Source organism: Colius striatus, chromosome 13 (assembly GCF_028858725.1).
Source record: "Colius striatus isolate bColStr4 chromosome 13, bColStr4.1.hap1, whole genome shotgun sequence".
NCBI lineage: Eukaryota > Metazoa > Chordata > Aves > Coliiformes > Coliidae > Colius > Colius striatus.
The window spans coordinates 13,399,662-13,414,219 of record NC_084771.1 but is presented as its reverse complement, the minus strand read 5'-3'; the positions used below and the strand labels follow the sequence as shown (position 1 = coordinate 13,414,219).

The 14,558-nt window shown below is 48.3% G+C and overlaps 1 protein-coding gene across 1 annotated transcript in view; it reads left to right on the top strand.

Moving 5' to 3' along the window:
- GPC3 (glypican 3) overlaps positions 1-12,706 on the top strand; it is a 141,280-nt gene extending 128,574 nt beyond the window's left edge. Inside the window, exon 8 of the mRNA XM_062006714.1 lies at positions 11,773-12,706. Coding sequence (XP_061862698.1) covers positions 11,773-11,948 — 176 coding nt within the window. The 3' untranslated portion in view covers positions 11,949-12,706. The remainder of the gene's footprint in view (positions 1-11,772) is intronic.
- Positions 12,707-14,558: the final 1,852 nt, after the last annotated feature.

Below are 14,558 nucleotides of genomic sequence, written 5' to 3'. Positions count from 1 at the left end.
CTGGGCATCTTCCCCTCTGCATCCCAAAGCAGGATGGGATGCACAGAGGATGCTTTCTCTGCCTCTGCCTTGACCTGCATTTTAGGCTTATACAGTATCTCTGTATTTCCTCCAGGGGCTGTGCCCCTTGACCTGCTTCTCCCAGTTCTGAGCGGCAAAGGCAAGCATGTGCTGAGAAACCTTTGTTATCTGTGGTCTCCTGGGCACTGCTTTCCGCCCACTGCACCACGGGTCCGTGTCATGCACTGCCTGCACGCCCAGCACTCATGTTACATACAATTTGACACCCCATGTGTGCTTAATGGGTTTCCCAGGCTTCAGCTGCAGCTCAGTCACCACTTTTTGTTAGCTGCAGGGGCTGGCAGTCCTCATTGGACTCCCAGTTCTCTGCTGCACAGGTTTCATGGTTATTTTAATGCACTTGTCACCTATTTCATCCAGGTGTTTGTTGCTAAAGAAACAGTGTCAGTGGATGTTTGTGCATCAGTGGGCTACCTGTCTTAAGTCTGTCATTGCTGTGGCCTGGGCAAATGGCTCAGTCAGCTTCTGGGAAGACATGAAGTCATCCAGATGGATGGAAAGACAGGGAGGCATCCAGCAAGCCTGAACTTAACAGAAAGGGGGTTTGGGAGGCAGAGAGGGTTTTGATGCCTTGCAAAGCACCACAGGAGAGGCTTCCAGAGTGAGCAAGGCTGCTTGAGTCCTGTGCCATGACTCGTGGAAGGACACTGGCTCTGCAGATGCTGTAGTGAGGGTGGTTTCTGGAGCATCTTGAAGCACCCCTGCATGTTGGGGTGTGACCTACTGTAGGTGATGCTGCTCTGGCAGGGGGATTGGACTAGATGATCTTTTGAGTTCCCTTCCAACCCTTAAGATTCTGTGAATGACTTTGGTTTTCAGCCATTTCTTCAAACAAAGAGGAAAAATGACCACAAGTTGCTTAGTGCTAGTTTTAGATTAAACCATCCTGCTGAGCAAACCAGATTAAAAAAAAATGGATATATTTTGGTAGCTTAAGAACAGCCAGGCCAAATGGGTTCCTGTCAGCATTGGGGTTTTGGCTGTTAAACATGAAGGAGAGGAGAACAGATTGCAGGTACGTTTTGTTCCAAGCACAATCAGTTGCCTTTTAAAGCAGATGCTCTTAAGCAAGTCTTTAAAATTCCCTCCTCACTTGTGCAGTGTGGGGTGTAAAACTGCCCGTTGTCCAGGATTGTTCCCTGTCACACGCCGTCGCAGCCGCTCGCGCTCTGGGTGATCCGCAGCCTTTTACACCACTTGCCGCTGAGCGTTAACAGGCAGAAATCAACGCTTTAAAAGCAAAAAGGTTGTATTTCGTAGGAGTCAGGCAGGATATTTGGAAGGGAGAGAAATGTAAATAGAATGAAATTCTTAAGCAAGATTATTGGTATGACAGGACTAAAGAGCTTGGGATTCTGTGAAAAGTGCCTCTTTTCATCCCTCTAATAAGTCCATTACTTGCACTCGGGAATATTTTAAGGTCCTTTTCATGCTGAATCTGGAGTTGAGCATGCTTTGCATTTCAAGCTTTGTCTATGAATCGGTAGAAGCCAAAGTTATTTCTGCTTTAAAATAACAGGAGCAGGGAACAGCTAATCTCTTTTCATTCTGAGTCCTTACATTATTTTACTGGACAGAGTTTGTGTTGGCTACAAAACAGGGCATTCACAAAATCTATGAGAAGGAATTTAGTCTAAGAATGAAGCCTAGATTGCAGTATGCATAAAGACTCCTTCTCCTAAGGCCATTAAGAAATTCCAAATCTGAGCTATTTTGAACAGTGACATTAAATTAGCCTTGCTAATTCCAGTAATTCAAGCCAATAGCTGAGTTTACAAATCGACTAGATGAGGCCTTCCCATAATTACAATCTCAATGTGCTTTTCAGCTAAGGTGAGTTGGCACAAAAAAAAAGATAAATAAATAAAGGGAGGGAAAATGCACTTTCTGTTCTGGCTTTTGAGATGAATATCTCTAAAGAACAGTTAACCGGCTGTATTGCACCAGACGTCCCCTGTCCTGGGCTGGTAAGTTCATTTCACCTCTAAATGCAGAAAAGAGACTGGATTTTTCCCTGCTTTGTTTTTACTGTTGTCTCTTTTCAAAGGAGCATTGATGCTGCTGGTGTTTGTAGTTTGATATTTAGCTGTTTATTTACAGGTAGTGATTCCTACTGGGAAAAGAAAGAGTCTGACTGTGTTACCTTCTTTTGGGGAGGGGAGAACCCCCGGCCTTTGATGGATAAATTCAGGTTAGAGCAGATGAAGCAACGATTCAAAGCAGCAACCATCCCCTATTCCTCTCGAGAAGAAGCTAATTTACAGATCTCAACACAACTCAATGTTCCCAGAGTGATGGAAAGGTTTTTAGGATATGTTTTCAAAGCCATAAGGCACAAAACCATGAAACAAATAAAAATTGAGTGCATTATTTTAAAAGGTGTTAATTTTATTAGGACTGAGCTGAGCTAATACAAGGGTGAATGTGAGTATTCTCATTGACACTTAACTCGGGCTGCAACATTCATAAAATGTCCTTTTGATCAGGCTGTGTTTTGATCCTTATTCTGTGAGCATCATTCAAAGTGACCTAACTGTGGCTCCAAACAGGCATCTGCAGCTGCAGAAGTCCTTGAGCAGGTCAGGACTGTGTGCTCTGCTGGGCATGCTAATATTGCAATCCTTTTTTTGTTGCAAATAAGAATGAAAGCTCAAAAACTCTCATGAAACAAAAATTCCCAACTGAAAATTGTCCTGCCACCATTGGCTGTGGCTACTTGAGTCAAAATATTAATCAGAATGCTGATTTTAATCTATCGGAGTAAGAATGGCATGGCTGCAAAATATTCTGGTGTCATTGGCACATATTTGGCCTCTCTCCCCTCAGTAACGTGGTCACCGTTGGCACAGCCAAGTAAAACATCTTGATTTCTGGAAGAACACCCTGATGTAAGAGGACAGTTTTCTGCTGGGCATCCACAGGGTTGGGAGCAGCTCCTGCAGCTCACAAAACCACAGCAGCACGTTGCATGTTCACATGGAGCCTGTTCAGAAAAGAGAAGTCCCAAAAAGCTTGCAGGAGGCTGGCAGGCATCTCCTCCTCTCCCTGACCCAAGCAGTTTCCTGCCACTGGTGCCTGTTGTCCATAGGCTCATGTGCAGCAGGTGATGCCCCAAAATAGTGCTTAGGACAAAGTCAGGTGAAAACTGACTGAACTGACTGAAAAAAGTTGTGTTTTCAGGGGCTGAGGGGAGCGTCTGCTGAGGCCAGGATGGTGGCTGGGGAGGAGTATGGTGGGCTGGGGTGGGGGAGAAGGAAGCCATCTCTTTTTTTCTGGGAGATGGGAGAGGAGAGGGGCTGAAATGCAATTCTTGATTTCCAGGAAACTCTTCTCTCTAATCTCTGTAATCCGTTTTAGAGAGGATTTTGTATTTTCCAAGGGATTTACAAACTGGATTACGTAGCCTTTTTATTTTGATTTTCCACTGTGATTGTGACATTCCTGAGAGTGAGCCATGAGTGCTACTGATAGGATAGAGGGGGAGGCATTTGTGGACTTCAAACTCTGAGGTCTCTTGTGTTGTCACTCCCTCACTATGTCAATGGATGTGTCCCCAGAGCAATTTGGATAGTCCCATGTGAGCTCTCTCTTTCTCTCCCTCCTCCTGGGGTAGGGATAGCCAAGGTGGTCTCCTTGAGCTCCATCATGGTCCCAGCTGCCAGTAAGGGTTTGGTGAGGTCCTGAAGCATGTCAGGGAGCCCCTTGGGCCCCAAGAAAGAGAAGTGTGATGAGATGGATCCAGCACAGTCCCCGCTCTGCAGCTGTGGTGTCCTGGTGCTCAGCTGGGATGACGCTGGGTTTCCAATCAGAGCTGCCGCTACCATCCAGCTCTGGCTTTCAGCACAGTGCTTCCACTAGTGCTTTGGGACCAGGGTTTGCTCTCAGTCCAGGAGAGAGGCAGGGAGCAGGAATCAGCCCTAGTTTTGTGTCAAGATGTTACCCACACCCAGTAAGCAGCTGGATTTAATTAGGGTGTTTCTCTGCAGCCCCACAGAAGGCACTGCAAAGCCAGGTCCTGGTTTCAGGCTGCAGTGGCTGTCAGCACAGGGAACATGACCTGAAGCTGTTAAAAAGTTCCAGCCTATGAACTCAATCCTTCTTTTTCTGTATAACATAGGAAAGTTGGATATGGTGATGTTTCCCAGGGCCTCCTGCATTACCCCATTTTATAGGCTGAAGTCACTTTAATGTTGTTTTAATGCAGGGCCAGGGGTTTGATTATTTATTCATTTACGTTCACAGCTTAAGGCGATTGAAAAAGCTGAGTGGTGCTGCAGCCTCTCGGCCTCTTTCCCTTAGCAGCCCTCTCACCTCAAACCACACTGTGCAACCATTCCCCCAGCACAGGCAGCGGGAGCTCTCCATCCACACTGGTGAGCTAGGGTAGCATGGGAGCACAGAACCTCAGGGAGTTTCTCCAGGAGCAGAGGCTCAGCCTGCTGAGCAGGTACCTGTGTACTACCATGCCTGAGCCTACTGCTTACTCTGCCTGGGGGCTGAGCAGGGCTGTCCACATCCAACATGAATTCTTGTGTTGTGACCTGAAATCTCTCTCCAGACGTTTTCCTTGGTGTCATGAGTCGTAGCCTGGTGGAACCTCTGTCAGTGTGATCTCTAGGCTGTGAGCACTGCTCAGGCATTTCCTGTACATGTGTACTCAAGGAGCAAAACACTAGCTGCCTTTGATTTTTTTCCCTTACAAGCATAATGCAATGATGGCTGTCCAGGGATTTTTGACTGATCACAGGCATTGCACAAAGTCCTGCTCCATTCTTCCTGGTTGCCTACTTGGAGTATGGATGCCATGAACCATGGTCTCCGTGGCCTGGGCCCTTTTCAAGTCTACTTTCCACACACAATGAGTCACAAAGGAGGATATTCCTGGGTGCTGTAACACCACCATGAGTTTTCTGAACAAGCATTGAGAAATATCCTTCTGCGCTGAGGGCTACTTTTAACAGCTGGCATCTGGAAGGCAGAGGCTGTTGCTGTTCATCTTTGGACTGGATCTTGATGAGTCTTGCTGCCACATGAATGTCACTAAATGTCCTGAGCTTGGAGAATTGAAGGCCAGTAGGTAGCAGGCAAGAACTGCCTGTCCTGTTTGTATCCAAAGAGGTTTTCAGGGAGCAAAGGTGGAGGAGAAAATTTCTGCTTGATATGATGATCTTGTTTTCAGTCATTAGAGGAAACATCAGGCATGTCATTATCATAGAATCACAGAATGGTAGGGGTTGGAAGGGACCTTTAGAGATCATCTAGTCCAACCCCCTTGCAGAAGCAGGTTTCATCTAGATCCGGTCACACAGGAACTTGTCCTGGTGGGTCTTGAAGACCTCCAAGGAAGGAGACTCCACAACCTCCCCAGCCAGCCTATGCCAGGGCTGCTCTGCTATCACTGGCAGCATTACCTCCTGAAATCAAAACTGTTTTGAGATGTCTGAGGTGACAGCAAAGTGATCAGAAGGGATCATTTTATGGGTTTAGATTTTGAAAGTTCCTTTAGGTAGCAGATCTTTTTCTGGGCAGTACAGATGGACATCAGACTGGGGCATGATGTGTCATCATCAAAGTACACAAATTCTGTCACTTCTAATTAATAATGCTAATGAGATTTGTTAATTTTTAATAGATTACATGAGCATGTTTTGCTGAATACAGTTTTGTGACTCCTCTCTGCAAGTACAGTTCAGAAAATCCTTCACTTGCTACCAAAGGGAGAATGATTAATGCAATTGCAGATGCCAGGTTCTCTTCAGGGTAAATCTAGAGCACATCAAGAAGCAAAGAGGAATTTAATGAGTACATTTGCAAAGTAAACATAGGCCTAGGTCATAAATGATAGCCCTTCCTTGCTTCGAGCCTCTGGCCAAGGTGGGGTGGAGGAGGAGTTGCTTGAATTGGGGTCATGGTGCAGCCCCTCTGCCTGAAGCATGTGATGTGTTGGGGTTTTGGAGGTGTTCAGTCTCTTTGCCCCAGTGAAAGCTGGGAGTATATCCATAGATGAGGATTTTGTGATAGTGGTGGAGACTGGGAAGCCAGTGAGTGTGTACTGGCTGCCTCACACAATGCTCATGTCTCATTGCCTCATACACCCCGAGCAGCACCTGCTTTGCAACCCTAGCATGGGGCTGAGCTGGGGCTTCCTCCCCCCTGTGTACTGGATGACTAGATCCTCCTACAACCACCTGGTTGTTGCCTTCCAGGTTGTTTCAGTCCTGGGGGAACTTCCTTCAAGTAGATGCTATGTTGGTGGTGTGGCCCGTGGTCTTGGGGCAGCTCGCCGGGACAAGCTGCAGGCCGCAGGCTGGCAGTGGCATGCTGGCAGCCAGGACATGTTGGAGAAGTGAGCAGGGGGGAAGTTCTTGGTTTGCAAATCAGCAATCCCAAACCTGATTCCCTTGGGTTTCTGCCCAGAGGTTGGTTTTACCGCTCGCTGCTGAGCTGCACCAGGCTCCTTCGGCCATGTCGCCAACGGCAGCGGGATGGTGTTGAGATGGGTTTTTTCTTCTTTTTTTTCCCCCAAATCTGTATTGCCAAGAGCCACACCTCCTAAATTACTGTGGAGGAGGTGGAAAAGTAGAGGCACAAGACCATGCAGATGCTGTGCACCCATCTTGGTGATGTGTAGCTGTGCCAACACAAGCATCGTGGCCAGCGCCGGCTCAGCGCCTTAATTACACGCTGGCGCAGCCACACCTGCAGCTGGGCTGTTGGAGCATGTTGTGCAAGAAGACAACTGGCAAACCAGTTGGTGCTCCAGGATTGTAGCGGTAATAAGCCAGAGGGCAAAACCTCCCTGGTGAAATGAAACCTTGCTTGGCTAAGTGTTTGGAAGAGTTTAAGGTGTTTTGGAGAAGCAGAGGATTGGGCCGTCTCAGCTGTATCAGTGCAGTCACGACTGTGTATGTCGTGTAACTCCACGGATGAGTTCTGGTGTTGTCTTTGTGGAGTCACAGATGTGTTTGTAGTATGAGGTGTTTGCATGAGAAGGTGACTGGAGGCTGAGGTGAGCAGAGCTTTTGACGTTCCAACAGGAAGAGTTTGGGATGAGATTGGATTGTTCATCTAGATTTCAGGTGCAAACACCTGTGAGAGTGAAGTGGTAAGGTGCTGTAGAGACAGAGCTGGGAGCCAGAGCCAGGCAGTCTGGTCTGTGGAATCACAGGCCCTTACACTTTGCCTTGTAATGAGTCCACAGCTTGGGCTTGACTCTCTTAAAGGAATCTAATCTTGCTTTGGCGACAGACAGAGTCTACTGCATCTATTGGCAACTTGTTCCCCACGCTGATGAGGCCTGCTGCTTAAAACATCAATAGAGCAGTGCACCCAGGAGACTGTAATTCTCATTGGCAATGGTAGCATATGCTTTCCTAGACCAGTTCTGAAGGACGTACACAGGCAGATTGTTCACAGCTGACCACGGGAGCTGCAGGAGCTTGCCAGGCTGCCCTGCTTGTCTCTCCTATTCTGCTCAGTGTGTTTTGTGCTTACTGGAAAAACATGGTTGCAATCCATTCCCTAATCCCTTCACAGTACAGAGTTCCATTATCTGCAAACAAGGGACATCACCCCATCCCTGCAAAGAGCAGCTTCATTTAGTGAACCACATGGTGTTGGGCACGAAGGTTTCTCCAGGGAAGATCCCCTTTGCACCCACTGCTGCTGCATGATATGCTGGCAGAGCTATTGAGTGACGCAGCAAAGCAGTCTTCAAGCGTGACCAGCCATTCCCGCTCCGTTTCTGTATGAGGTCCATCGCTGGAGCCATCTGCCAGGGCAGGCTGGGCAGGTGAGAAGCCCAGAGGCCTGCCTGAGGGATGACATTCCCTGTCCCTGGGCAGCAGCCAGCAGAGCCACCCTGGAGAGCCAGGCACTGCCAGCATGGCGTTTGCTAGCAGTTCTTTGCTTAAGACCCTGTTGTCCTTTTAGGGGTGAACAGGGATGTTTCTGTGGGCAGGGATGGATCTGGCTCAGAGTGCCTGCCGTAACACTGCCTGCGTGCCAGGACTCATCCTCTGGCACCTCTGCGCCAGACACCAACTGAAACCCAATCTCCTCCCACTTCAGCCGTCTTTCGTAGCCGTCTCCAAAGCTAGTGTGGTTCAGCAAGGAGAGCTTTTGAATGATTCCCGCCCAATAAGCTTGTGCAGAGTCAGTACACCTCATTGCAGCCCTAATCCACGGGAAAATGTGGGAAGTGCGTGTCGCGGAGCCGGCGGCAGGTTTTGTCACCCACGCTGCGAGACCATTGAAGCTTTGGCCGTCCTGGGAGCAAAGCGCAGCAGCTTTGTGTTAGAGGGGCTTTTGTTACAAAAGATGCTTCCGGAGGGACCGGCTTGTGTTCGGCTGGAGACCTTTCAGCAGCTGCGTAAGGGCTCCGGGACAAACAGCGCGGCACACTCGGCTCGCACGCGGGGGGAAAAAAACCCAGCAGAGCTAATGATTGACTATTATTTTAAGAGGATTATCTAATCCGCAGCCCAGAGGACAAGAGGGGCCAAAATGAGTGAAGATTGAATGCCTAATTAGTGCAGATTGTTGGTAATACCCTCTGGACTCCAATTGATTATAAACAAAACCAGATTTTTCTAGTCTCTTCCCCTCCCTCACCAAAAAAAAACCCAACAAGCACCTTTGCAGGCCAAAGGGCCACTTTGTAGGAGAAACTACTGGAAATTAAGGGGGTGATTGGAGCTGGTGCAGTGAAGGTGTTTAATGCCGAAGATGATTGGAGAGTAAGGAGGCAGAAGAGCAGCTTCTCTTGGGTTATTTTGCTCTGTAAAGGCAGGATTTGGGGTGGAAGTGACCAAAATGACATTATGTGGGACGTTTGTTACCCCAGCAGCCATCCTGCACCTCCGTCCTTGGTGTCAGGGCTCCTTCTGCAGCCTGCGGGGGCAGAAGGTGGAGGGAATGTGGCAGTGGTTTGGACTAACCAGGGATCCTCATGGAGGCTGGAAATCATAATGGAGCCCTTGCAAGATGTACCCAGTTAGGAACATTTGCTAATTTGCATTCCTGGATTTGAAATATGATTGTTGTTATTACCATGGTTTTTTATATTGTTGTTGCCTGGATCTGGTTGTCAGCTGCCTCAGGTCTGTTAGAAGCTAATACATTTTATTTTCCTTTCCTCTGGTGCACTAAAGGTCATTAGAAGTTAAGTGAAAGGGATTTGCAAGAGTTACAGATCCTTTATTAATGCAAAATAATAGATGTATGACTAAACCTATCAAACCTAGAAATACAACTGGTCACAGGTAAGCCCAGAGAAGGAAACAATGGAAGGAACAGTGAAAACAAACAGCACACTCAAGCACTAAACTTCTGAAGCAGTTAAACAAGGCTCAGAAAATAGCTCTCAAATATCTGATGACAAGGTTTCTGTTCTGTTCCCTTCTCTCTAATTTGGTCAAGGAGAACGAATGAGAGAACTGCCGTTCCCATTTGGGTGAAATGCCATGATTTTAAAGTTACCCCTACTCAGCTTCAGGTGAAATCCCAGAATTTGAAAGTTTCCTGTGTAAAAGAGTATGTTTGAGATGGTGATGATGATGATTTTGGTGTGCTTTGGCTGAACATTTCCAACTGCATTCATCTGCTGCATTTGAACCGTGTGGGAACTCACTTCTCATAAATTACAGCATCGCAGAGTGAGACTTGAAGTGAGAACATCAAACCTCTTTGTGCTCTGAAAGACCGTGCTGAAACACTCTTTTGTTTCAAATTTCTCTTCTGAACTGAAGGCAAGAGTACTTACTCTATTCCTGTGGATATTTTTGTAGTTTTGCTAGGATGTGCAATAAGGGAATATTCTGCCTCAAATGGAGTGTGTGGAAACAGCTTCCCAAACACACCAGGGCAAGTTGTCACTGCTCTGATCAGACTAGCTGAGGAGTCCTGCATGAAACAGCCAACTGTAAAATATTTTATTAACCCCAAATCTCTTCACTTGTTCTGCAGAAAGGAACTTAAAAAAGTAGGATAGTGCAGCCAGGCTGCTCCCAAACTATCCTGAATCCCAGGAATCCCTTCTGCCAGAAGGTCTTCTGTGCTTGGAAAGCAGCACAGAATGGGCAGAGATGCCTCCTGGTGCACCCTAGTCAGGGCAGCACCTTTTCCTCCTCTGCCTATGGGTGTGCAGCTCCAGAGGACAGCATCTCATCTGTGCTGTTAGGAGGAAAAGCAGGAAAGCTGTGGAGGAGAGGTATCGCACTATCTGTGGGAATCTCCTGGAGATGTTAGAGCTTACCAGGAGGGTTTTCTTGCACCAGGCCCTTTGTGTGCAGGGAGACCTGCTCCCTTTCAACCATTTCTGACCCTCTTTGATGGCCTGGGCTGACTCACGTGTCACGTTAACATCCTCATGCTTTTGTTTTGCAATGTTGGGTATTTTTGATTAAGAAATACTGCCTGTTTGCCTTGGCAGTGGTGTTCATTGGATTGATGTGGTGTTTTTTAGCTAGAGTGTTTATTCAGGCTCTTGGATTCTTTCTCGGGGGTGGGGTGGGATGATCCAAACCCGTCAGTATGCTGGTGATCCACAAGAGCTTGAGCTAGGCTTGAGCCAGGAGCTCCTCTGATGGAAACCACCAGCTTCCTCCACTTCCAAAGGCCAGGCTCTGTGGATGAGATGAACAGGCTTCACTGATTCCCGTCCAAGCCTGGAGCCCAGAAAGAGCAGCAGCATGAGATGGAGAGCGAGGGACCCATTGCCTTGAGTCAAGCATGGGTGCTTCTGCTTAGCAGGTACAAATGCCCCAGGTGGATCTGACTAATGGCATCCTAAAACACCTTCTGCTTTTTGAGTTTTTGTTTTGCTGGTTTCTTGCCTTTCCACATTGTCTATTTGGACTTTTTTATTCTTCCCTGTCCCAGGGAAACAGGGACGACTGTGGCTTACTGCTCAGCAGGTCCTTTGCAGTGGGTTGACACAAGTTTTTTTCCCTGTTATTGTTCTGCCAGGACTATCAAAACTTTAATCTTGGGCATTTTCTTGGGTTGAAGCTCCCATGTGCTTCATCTCACAGTCCCCATGTTGCAACACCAGCATGCCCGGGGCGGGTGATCCATTCACATTCCTCGCTGCCCAGCGCTTTGATGAGGTGGACAGGAGATGGCATGGATGTGTTGTAAGCGCTGTAAGAAGCATATTTTGCACACACTTACATAAGCAGAAATGCAGAACTCCTCAGGTCCTCAGGCCAGGAGATATTTGGTGAGCAGGCCTTGTGCTGGCTCTGGGTTCGGGGAACTATTTGTGCTCGCCTGGATTTCCTCACTGCTGCACGCATCCCCTGTGTCTGGGGAGCAGACACCATTTGCATTGCTAAACACCCACTCTGAAGCTCAGCTGATTTTCTCTGGGAGTAGCTCTCCAGTAAGCCAGATGCTCGTATCTCTTTTATTTTCTTACTGGAGCGCCATATAGTTGTGATGTTTTGGTGTTTCCAAGCACAAGGTTTGGTGTATGGTCCTGAGAGGTACTCTGAGGCTGGGTGCAGGACTGAGGAGATGTTTGCTAAGCTCTTCTGGCCCATCCACCCCCGCCTTTGACCGCACTCGGACCCAGGTGTCCCCAGCCACCAGCAGGAGCTGCCCTGTGCCCACAGTGCTGGTGGGAGTGCATGTGCCACGTGGCAGGATGCCAACACTCCCTGGTACAAACCTCTCTCCTTCTGCTTTTAGAGCTGGCCTACGACCTGGACATGGATGACACCTCTGCAAACAAACAGCTTCTGAACCAGCAAAGCAAAGACGGAGCCGCGGTCCCCAGCAGCGACCCCGGGAGCGCAGCCCCTCGTCTCGGCCCTGCTGCAGCCATCATCCTGGTTCTGCCACTGCTGCTGGGCCATGGGCCGTGAATGCTGCTGCAGCATCACTCTGGCGCTCTCCAGACCTGTTTTTTTTTACTGAGGAAGACATTCAAAGCCTCTTCTGAAATATATGCACATTTCCAAAGACAGGGCAAATGAGTCGGTTTTATAAAAGAATATGGTATCTTCAGCCCCCAAAACGCCCCCTAAAAAGCATTTGTTCATGGTAAACTAGTAAATATCTATCAGTGACTTTTACAGGTGGTCCTGTTTAATATAAGAAGGTTCATGTTAAATTGCGTTCCTTGCAGTTTTTGAAGACTGAGGTCTCCCTTGCTGTTAAGTTGAAGGCCATATTTCATCTTGGGTTGTTCAAATGACCATGGAGTGCAGAACATCTACAATTTATGACATGCTCTCAGCAAATATCAGCCCCCTGATCCTAGTCGACTTGATACAGATTTTGTCTGTAGCTCAATCAAGTTTTGTTGCTCTAAATTCTCCCCTAGGAATCTGAGCAGGTACATAATACAGAAGGGTGTGTGAAGACCGGGGAGAGAGGTCAGACAGGCATTGCTGCTGAAGGGGAATCGTTATGCACCGAGATTGCTGTGGAGATGTGCTTGCTTTGTGGCAAGTTGCAGGTGATTTTGCTGTTCGCCTCCCAGCAGGTCCTGTGAAGCCCATGCCTGTGGCCAGTCCCGACCATCATCCCCATGGCCCAATGCAACGCCCTGGTTTTATTCTTCAGAAGCAAAGCACCTCCTTTCCCACGGGAAATCTGCAAACACAGCTCCAGCCCAAGGACAGACAGCGTGGATGTGCACGCTGCGCTTTACGAGGATGAAAAGCCAGCGTCCAACACACTGTGCTATGAGGGAGGAAAAGAAAGGGATTTGCAGGAGCCCGAGGCAGATGAGACTCTTACTCACATGTTTCTTTGCATGTTACTTTACTTAAGCTATGTCTAAAATAAAGGTTGGTTGCTCTATAAGCAGTGTGCTGGAAGTGGCCTCCCATATGTGTGAGGCAATGCTCCGCCTTGTTCCTGGAGTGGGCAGCCTGGAAAGGCCAACAGTGCCCAGCTTCGAGGCACCACAGAAAGGCTTGGGCTGGGCCAATTAAACAGGTGGACTGAAGCCAGGGAGTGTTTGGTTTAGTTTGGTTGTGGGCCAGAATGGTTATGTGTTTCTGTTTAAGATGCTGCCTTTACTAGAGTGATAATACCCACAGTATCTTCAGCCATGGTGTGTGTATGGTCACACGCACTTGCGTGCTTCAAATATTTGTATGCCTCAGACCCTTTTTATAAACAACTTTCTTTTGGGGAGAAACTAGATAAATCTGAACCATGCAGTCAGGTGGTTTGGAGAGCAGAAACCTTGTCTGTTCTCACACTGAAGTGGTGGGGCTGATGAGGCAGACCCTGATGTGACGCCTTGGGCCAAGCGGTTGGTGGCGGAGGGAGAGCTGCTGCTCACACCGATCCTCTGCGTGGGGACATTAACTCCCACTTCACTGCTCCCCAGGGAGTGGATCTGGGCTGAACCCTGGCATGACCCACTGGTTAACAACAGGAGAGCTGTCCTCTGAGTTTCAGACCCCTCATGTCCCATCTTGGTTGAGGTGAGTGCTGGGGATTGGGGCAGTGCTGGTGCCATATGGTATTCCTGCAAGTGCTGTTGTTTCATATCTGTGATAATGTGACATTTGTTTGTAGATGCATATTTGTATTTTAAATGTTCCTAAACCCAATTGCAATTTCTCTCTCAGGATTGCCACTTGGGTCAAAGGGGTCCTGGTGCACAGGTGGATGAGGGGATGCATCATCAGCATTACTGACAGAGGCTTTTCTTCCTGCTGCTGCTGCTCTGCTCCTGTGTTGGCCCAGCGCTCCCCACCACCCCTGCTCTCTGCAGCCAGCTGTGCCCGTGAGCCTCTGCTCCACCCAAGGGAATGTTTTACTACCACCACTTGAATTCACATCGCTTCTTCCCTTCTGATCCTTTTCCTTTCATCCCCCCTGAGCACTGGGAGTGGGAATGGGCTGCTGGGTTTTTCAGAGGTGCTGCGCTGCCTCTGCCTCACTGGGGTCACAGGGACCAGCACAGGGATGTTCTTGCCTCTAATATTGTGGCAGCAATATTTTGTGTGCTGCTCCTCCCTTAGCTAAGCAGTAGGATGAGATGGTGGCACTGGCTGTGCTGCAATGCAAGCCCAGCGTGTTTCCTTCCTCTCGGGGAGGTGGTGTGGGCTGTCTCTTGCTGTGTATCACACAAAGCCTGAGAGGTCTTCCCACTCTGCATCACCTGCTGATGCTTCTCTGCAGAAGACCCCTCTGTAGCCCACTGAGCCTGATTTCCCATTGCTCAGACATGCTGCTTAGCAAATCTATGCTTGTTGGAGACTATGTTGTGATAAGAGATCACAGAAACCAGCCTTTGAGCCTGCTACGTGCCACGTTTGTAAAATAAGGCATTATAACTTAAAAGAGAGCTGTTGAATTTTACCCTGTGGCAGGTTTGTGCACGTGTGTTAATGGGGGTTTTGCAAGGGATGCCCTGGCCACCACAGTGGAGTAAAGCTGGCCACCAGTTCCAGGCAGTGTTTCATTCCCATGTCATAGAGAGAAATAAGGGATGATCGTCCACTGCGTGT